General features: G+C 32.4%; 1 protein-coding gene across 1 annotated transcript; it reads left to right on the top strand.

Moving 5' to 3' along the window:
- Positions 1 to 4,560: 4,560 nt before the first annotated feature.
- Positions 4,561 to 6,433, top strand: LOC126764638 (zinc finger BED domain-containing protein 5-like). The gene is made up of 3 exons (XM_050482301.1): positions 4,561 to 4,923; positions 5,239 to 6,198; positions 6,392 to 6,433. Exons 1-3 carry the CDS (start codon positions 4,618 to 4,620, stop codon positions 6,431 to 6,433), a joined length of 1,308 nt encoding a protein of 435 aa, XP_050338258.1. The 5' UTR covers positions 4,561 to 4,617.
- Positions 6,434 to 8,173: the final 1,740 nt, after the last annotated feature.

Genomic DNA, 8,173 nt, shown 5'->3' with positions numbered 1-8,173 from the left:
ATTAATGATTTAAAGCAACTCAATATCGACTGCTAAATGTGTATATACAAGAAAATCGACTTTTACCTGAATATAAGATTGTCGAATTCTTCCAAATGCACTGCCGTTATGGCTTTATGTCAACTTCAGTAAGATGAAGAAGGTAAATTAACTTAAAGATGTTAAATTAATGATTTAAAGCAACTCAATATCGACTGCTTAATGTGTATATACAAGAAAATCGACTTTATACCTGAATATAAGATTGTCGAATTCTTCCAAATGCACTGCCGTTATGGCTTTATGTCAACTTCAGTAAGATGAAGAAGGTAAATTAACTTAAAGATGTTAAATTAATGATTTAAAGCAACTCAATATCGACTGCTAAATGTGTATATACAAGAAAATCGACTTTATACCTGAATATAAGATTGTCGAATTCTTCCAAATGCACTGCCGTTATGGCTTTATGTCAACTTCAGTAAGATGAAGAAGGTAAATTAACTTAAAGATGTTAAATTAATGATTTAAAGCAACTCAATATCGACTGCTTAATGTGTATATACAAGAAAATCGACTTTATACCTGAATATAAGATTGTCGAATTCTTCCAAATGCACTGCCGTTATGGCTTTATGTCAACTTCAGTAAGATGAAGAAGGTAAATTAACTTAAAGATGTTAAATTAATGATTTAAAGCAACTCAATATCGACTGCTTAATGTGTATATACAAGAAAATCGACTTTATACCTGAATATAAGATTGTCGAATTCTTCCAAATGCACTGCCGTTATGGCTTTATGTCAACTTCAGTAAGATGAAGAAGGTAAATTAACTTAAAGATGTTAAATTAATGATTTAAAGCAACTCAATATCGACTGCTTAATGTGTATATACAAGAAAATCGACTTTATACCTGAATATAAGATTGTCGAATTCTTCCAAATCACTGCCGTTATGGCTTTATGTCAACTTCAGTAAGATGAAGAAGGTAAATTAACTTAAATATGTTAAATTAATGATTTAAAGCAACTCAATATCGACTGCTAAATGTGTATATACAAGAAAATCGACTTTATACCTGAATATAAGATTGTCGAATTTCTTCCAAATGCACTGCCGTTATGGCTTTATGTCAACTTCAGTAAGATGAAGAAGGTAAAATGTTAAATTAAAGATTTAAAGCAACTCAATATCGACTGCTAAATTATACAAGAAAATCGACTTTTTATGGTCGAATTCTTCCAAATGTCAACTTCAGTAAGATGAAGAAGGTAAATTAACTTAAAGATGTTAAATTAATGATTTAAAGCAACTCAATATCGACTGCTAAATGTGTATATACAAGAAAATCGACTTTATACCTGAATATAAGATTGTCGAATTCTTCCAAATGCACTGCCGTTATGGCTTTATGTCAACTTCAATAAGATGAAGAAGGTAAATTAACTTAAAGATGTTAAATTAATGATTTAAAGCAACTCAATATCGACTGCTAAATGTGTATATACAAGAAAATCGACTTTATACCTGAATATAAGATTGTCGAATTCTTCCAAATGCACTGCCGTTATGGCTTTATGTCAACTTCAGTAAGATGAAGAAGGTAAATTAACTTAAAGATGTTAAATTAATGATTTAAAGCAACTCAATATCGACTGCTAAATGTGTATATACAAGAAAATCGACTTTATACCTGAATATAAGATTGTCGAATTCTTCCAAATGCACTGCCGTTATGGCTTTATGTCAACTTCAGTAAGATGAAGAAGGTAAATTAACTTAAAGATGTTAAATTAATGATTTAAAGCAACTCAATATCGACTGCTAAATGTGTATATACAAGAAAATCGACTTTATACCTGAATATAAGATTGTCGAATTCTTCCAAATGCACTGCCGTTATGGCTTTATGTCAACTTCAGTAAGATGAAGAAGGTAAATTAACTTAAAGATGTTAAATTAATGATTTAAAGCAACTCAATATCGACTGCTAAATGTGTATATACAAGAAAATCGACTTTATACCTGAATATAAGATTGTCGAATTCTTCCAAATGCACTGCCGTTATGGCTTTATGTCAACTTCAGTAAGATGAAGAAGGTAAATTAACTTAAAGATGTTAAATTAATGATTTAAAGCAACTCAATATCGACTGCTAAATGTGTATATACAAGAAAATGGACTTTATACCTGAATATAAGATTGTCGAATTCTTCCAAATGCACTGCCGTTATGGCTTTATGTCAACTTCAGTAAGATGAAGAAGGTAAATTAACTTAAAGATGTTAAATTAATGATTTAAAGCAACTCAATATCGACTGCTAAATGTGTATATACAAGAAAATCGACTTTATACCTGAATATAAGATTGTCGAATTCTTCCAAATGCACTGCCGTTATGGCTTTATGTCAACTTCAGTAAGATGAAGAAGGTAAATTAACTTAAAGATGTTAAATTAATGATTTAAAGCAACTCAATATCGACTGCTAAATGTGTATATACAAGAAAATCGACTTTATACCTGAATATAAGATTGTCGAATTCTTCCAAATGCACTGCCGTTATGGCTTTATGTCAACTTCAGTAAGATGAAGAAGGTAAATTAACTTAAAGATGTTAAATTAATGATTTCAAGCAACTCAATATCGACTGCTTAATGTGTATATACAAGAAAATCGACTTTATACCTGAATATAAGATTGTCGAATTCTTCCAAATGCACTGCCGTTATGGCTTTATGTCAACTTCAGTAAGATGAAGAAGGTAAATTAACTTAAAGATGTTAAATTAATGATTTAAAGCAACTCAATATCGACTGCTAAATGTGTATATACAAGAAAATGGACTTTATACCTGAATATAAGATTGTCGAATTCTTCCAAATGCACTGCCGTTATGGCTTTATGTCAATTTCAATAAGATGAAGAAGGAAAAATGACTTAAATATGTTAAATTAATGATTAAAAGCAACTCAATATCGACTGCTAAATGTGTATATACAAGAAAATCGACTTTATACCTGAATATAAGATTGTCGAATTCTTCCAAATGCACTGCCGTTATGGCTTTATGTCAACTTCAGTAAGATGAAGAAGGTAAATTAACTTAAAGATGTTAAATTAATGCTTTCAATGAAAGCCGTTATGGCTTTATGTCAACTTCAGTAAGATGAAGAAAGTAAATTAACCTAATTATGTTAAGTTAATGATTTAAAGCAATTCAATATCGACTGCTAAATGTGTATATACAAGAAAATCGACTTTATACCTGAATATAAGATTGTCGAATTCTTCCAAATGCTCTGCCGTTATGGCTTTATGTCAATTTCAATAAGATGAAGAAGGAAAATGACTTAAAGATGTTAAATAAATGATTTAAAGCAACTCAATATCGACTGCTAAATGTATATATACAAGAAAATCTAATTTATACGTGAATATAAGATTGTCGAAGTCATCCAAATGCCCTGCCGTTATGGCTTTATAACAACTTCAGTAAGATGAAGAAGGTTTATTAACTTAAATATGTTAAATTAATGATTTGAAACAGCTCAATATCGACTGCTAAATGTGTATATACAAGAAAATGGACTTTTTACCTGAATATAAGATTATCGAATTCTTCCAAATGCACTGCCCTTATGGCTTTATGTCAACTTCAATAAGATGAAGAAGGTAAATTAAGCAACTCAGTATCGACTGCTTAATGTGTATATACAAGAAAATCGACTTTAGATCTGAATATATGATTGTCGAATTCTTCCAAATGCACTGCCGTTATGGTTTTATGTCAACTTCAGTAAGATGGAGAAGGTAAATTAACTTAAAGATGTTAAATTAATGATTTAAAGCAGTGTTTTTCAATCTTTTTGATTTCGCGACCCCTTTACAGGTTGAAATATTCTAGCGACCCCCTTGTGTCATGGTAAGTCAAAGAAATAATTTAATTTTAATTAAAAGACTACATACGTTAGGTAATAAGTTTTTCCTATTTTGGCAAATTTATCTATTATTCGCGCGGGTCATACTGCTCGGTGACGGCGACGTTGCCACACCGCACGACATGATTGTCGTTGAGATAACAGCAAGCGCCCCGCGCGCCACCCGCAATGTTCTTTTGTTTCAACTCTCATCACTCAGTTAAGCGTAGTTGCCGACATAGATAACTTGATACGAGACTCTTTGGTTCGAGAGAGAGCTGTCAAAACTCGCATTTTTTATAACATTTGCCAATGATGCCACGGCTGAAAAATATTAGCTTGTATATTATACAAAACACTAAATTAAACACTTCGAAAATTCATACATATATAAATGTTAAAATGCAAAATCATTAATTAATTTACATAAACATTTATTTTGCCAAAATATGTCCGCACAATTCAATGAAATTTCATTTTACACTAATTGCGTCAAGTAATTATAGCGCTGCCCTTCTGGCATCCCACCTTTTCACTTACTGCTGGTTGACGGCACCCTGATTGTGTTGTTGCCAGCTCAGAAAACAGATCAGGGTGCCCTGCCAGCTGACAAGCGAGAGAGCAAGAAAAGAGATTCTGATCAAGTTATCTATGTCGCCGATGAGTTCAGACGTCATTCTTTTGTTTTTTCGCTTGCTCTGCGCGTTTATAAAATGGATAAATTTCTCAAAAGATCGCAGCCTTCAACATCTGGTACGAGTATCAATAGCGGTGGTGGTGAATCAAATCCGAAAAAAAATAGACATTACGATGACAGTTATTTGAAATACGGGTTCACAGTCATAAATAATAATCCTCAATGTGTAATTTGCGGCGATGTTTTATCAAGTGAGAGTATGAAACCGTCAAAGCTTATGCGGCATCTCACAACCAAGCATCAAAAAGAAGCTGATAAGCCGTTGGATTTCTTTGAACGAAAGTTGAAAGCTCTTAGTCAGCAGCAAAATACTATAATTCAGGTAAGTAAGAAAATAATGAAAAAAGCGTGGGGTGCACTATAAATCAGCTCTTAAAAAGCGCCCCACCCTTTTTTCACAATAATACTATTTTTTTTTAATTATTTATTTTCCATATTAACAATTATTTTTGATTTTTTAGTTTACGTTATCGTCAAAGCGTGTTTTTTAGTTTTTTATACTATATTTTTACTGTTCGTGTTTATTTCTTTGTTATTTGCATACAACTTTTGATTATACTTAATTTCGGTGTGCAAAGGTTCCGCGTCCTTAATTTTTATTGACTGTTCACTTGTATATTGTTTGGTTTATTTTCAGGCATCCAGTGTCAACGAGTCAACATTATTAGCTAGCTACAAAGTCGCATATCGAGTTGCTAAATCAGGGAAACCACATACAATTGCCGAAAATCTTATTTTGCCAGCGGCACTCGATATGGTTGAAATTATGGTTAGTAAGCAGGAGGCAAACAAATTACGAAAAGTACCACTTTCTGACAATACTATTTCACGCAGAATAAACGATATGGCCAAGGATATTCAAGAACAAGTAGTCGAAAAATTAAAGAATAGCCAACATTTTGCTTTGCAGTTCGATGAATCTACAGATGTTTCCGACTGTGCACAGTTTGTAGTATTTGTGCGCTTTGAAGCAGATGACAGTATTACGGAAGAAATCTTATTTTGCAAAGCACTTCCTGCAAACACTACTGGCCAGTGTTTGTACGATATGTTTTTAGAAAGCACTTGCCACTACGATATTGATTGGAAAAAATGTATCGCTATTTGTAGCGATGGCGCTAAAGCTATGACTGGCAAAAATAGCGGACTCATTGCAAAATTAAAATCGATAATACCAAACATATCCTGGACACACTGTTTTCTTCATCGACAGGCTCTATCTGCTAAGGTAGTACCTTCTGATTTAAATGACGTGCTCAAGGAGGTAATAAAAATTGTGAATTCTATCAAAGGTAAAGCTTTGCAAACCCGGCTATTCAGAATCGTTTGTGAAGATATGGGCTCGCTTCATCAAAATCTCCTTTATCACACAGAGGTCAGGTGGCTATCCAAAGGAAAGGTATTGACAAGAGTTCTGGAACTGAGAGCTGAATTGTTAATGTTCTTACAAGATGCAAAATCAGAATATGCTTACTGTTTTTCTGACCCTATTTGGCTCTTGAAATTAGCATTTTTGGCCGATCCTTTTAGCCACCTTAACAATTTGAACAAGAACCTTCAAGGAAGAGACGAAAATATTTTAACAGCTAAAGATAAAGTAAAAGCATTTCACGCAAAACTTCGTTTGTGGTCGACCTCTCTGCAAAACAAAATGTTTAAGTCTTTTCCGTGTGTTCAGAAGATTGTTGAAGATAATGCATCAGACCAAAGTTTTGCAGTATCGGCTCATATTCCTTGCATGATACAAAGCTTGCATAATTTACAAGAGAAACTTTTGACATACTTTCCAGACTTGCACTCTGAAGCTGACAATGGGCGTAGATGGATTTTAAACCCTTTTTTGGACAAATCAATAGATCTGGCTGATGTCAACACAAAAACAAAAGAATGTCTTCTAGAATTAGCTACTGATGGCATGCTTAAATGGAATTTAATTCGCAAAGTGTCGACGTGTTTTGGATGAAAAGAAAACACGAATATCCAGAGCTGGCAAGGGAAGCTCTTAAATTATTAGTACCATTCGCCACTTCATACTTGTGTGAACTGACATTTTCTTCAATGGTAGACATTAAAACTAAAAAGAGAAATAGACTGCAATTAGAAAATGATTTAATTATTAATATTTCAAAAATAACACCACGATTTGATAAACTAATGAAAAATAAACAAGCACATCTTTCTCATTAAAATTGTGTTTTTGTTGTGTAAGAACCTCGACTTTCTTTCAGCTGGCGACCCCCCGAGTAAGGCTTTCAGTAATAAGATTGTCGAATTCTTCCAAATGCACTGCCGTTATGGCTTTATGTCAATTTCAATAAGATGAAGAAGGAAAATGACTTAAAGATGTTAAATAAATGATTTAAAGCAACTCAATATCGATTGCTAAATGTGTATATACAAGAAAATCGACTTTTACCTGAATATGAGATTATCGAATTTTTCCAAATGTACTGCCGTTATGGCTTTATGTCAACTTCAGTAAGATGAAGAAGGTAAATTAACTTAAAGATGTTAAATTAATGATTTAAAGCAACTCAATATCGACCGCTAAATGTGTATATACAAGAAAATGGACTTTATACCTTAATATAATATTGTCGAATTCTTCCAAATGCACTGCCGTTATGGCTTTATGTCAACTTCAGTAAGATGAAGAAGGTAAATTAACTTAAATATGTTAAATTAATGATTTAAAGCAACTCAATATCGACTGCTAAAGGTGTATATACAAGAAAATCGACTTTTTACCTGAATATAAGATTGTCGAATTCTTCCAAATGCACTGCCGTTATGGCTTTATGTCAACTTCGGTAAGATGAAGAAGGTTTGTTATCTTAAATATGTTAAATTATTGATTTGAAGCAGCTCAATATCGATTGCTAAATGTGTATATACAAGAAAATGAACTTTTTACCTGAATATAAGATTGTCGAATTCTTCCAAATGCACTGCCGTTATGGCTTTATGTCAACTTCAATAAGATGAAGAAGGTAAATTAACTTAAAGATGTTAAATAAATAAAACTCAATATCGGCTGCTAAATGTGTATATACAAGAAAATCGACTTTATACCTGAATATAAGATTGTCGAATTCTTCCAACTGCTCTGCTGTTATGGTTTTATGTCAACTTCAGTAAGATGAAGAAGGTAAATTAACTTAAATATGGTAAAGTAATGATTTGAAGCAGCTCAATATCGACTGCTTAATGTGTATATACAAGAAAATCGACTTTATACCTGAATATAAGATTGTCGAATTCTCCCAAATGCTCTGCCGTTATGGCTTTATATCAACTTCAGTAAGATGAAGAAGGTAAATTAACTTAAAGATGTTAAATTAATGATTTCAAGCAAATCAATATCGACCGCTAAAGGTGTATATACAAGAAAATCGACTTTTTACCTGAATATGAGATTATCGAATTCTTCCAAATGCACTGCCGTTATGGCTTTATGTCAACTTCAGTAAGATGAAGAAGGTAAATTAACTTCAAGATGTTAAATTAATGATTTAAAGCAACTCAGTATCGACTGCTAAATGTGTATATACAAGAAACTCTAATTTATACGT

This window comes from Bactrocera neohumeralis, unplaced genomic scaffold (assembly GCF_024586455.1).
Source record: "Bactrocera neohumeralis isolate Rockhampton unplaced genomic scaffold, APGP_CSIRO_Bneo_wtdbg2-racon-allhic-juicebox.fasta_v2 cluster09, whole genome shotgun sequence".
In the NCBI taxonomy this organism is placed as follows: Eukaryota; Metazoa; Arthropoda; class Insecta; order Diptera; family Tephritidae; genus Bactrocera; species Bactrocera neohumeralis.
Note: the sequence above shows the minus strand (reverse complement) of the source record. Positions and strands in the feature narration are given on the sequence as shown.

Coding starts and splice junctions, on each gene's coding strand:
- LOC126764638 (XM_050482301.1), top strand. CDS start 4,618: ATGGATAAATTTCTCAAAAGATCGCAGCCTTCAACATCTGGTACGAGT. Junction 4,924..5,238: donor AGCAAAATACTATAATTCAG/GTAAGTAAGAAA, acceptor GTTTATTTTCAG/GCATCCAGTGTCAACGAGTC. Junction 6,199..6,391: donor TTTTAACAGCTAAAGATAAA/GTAAAAGCATTT, acceptor CATACTTTCCAG/ACTTGCACTCTGAAGCTGAC.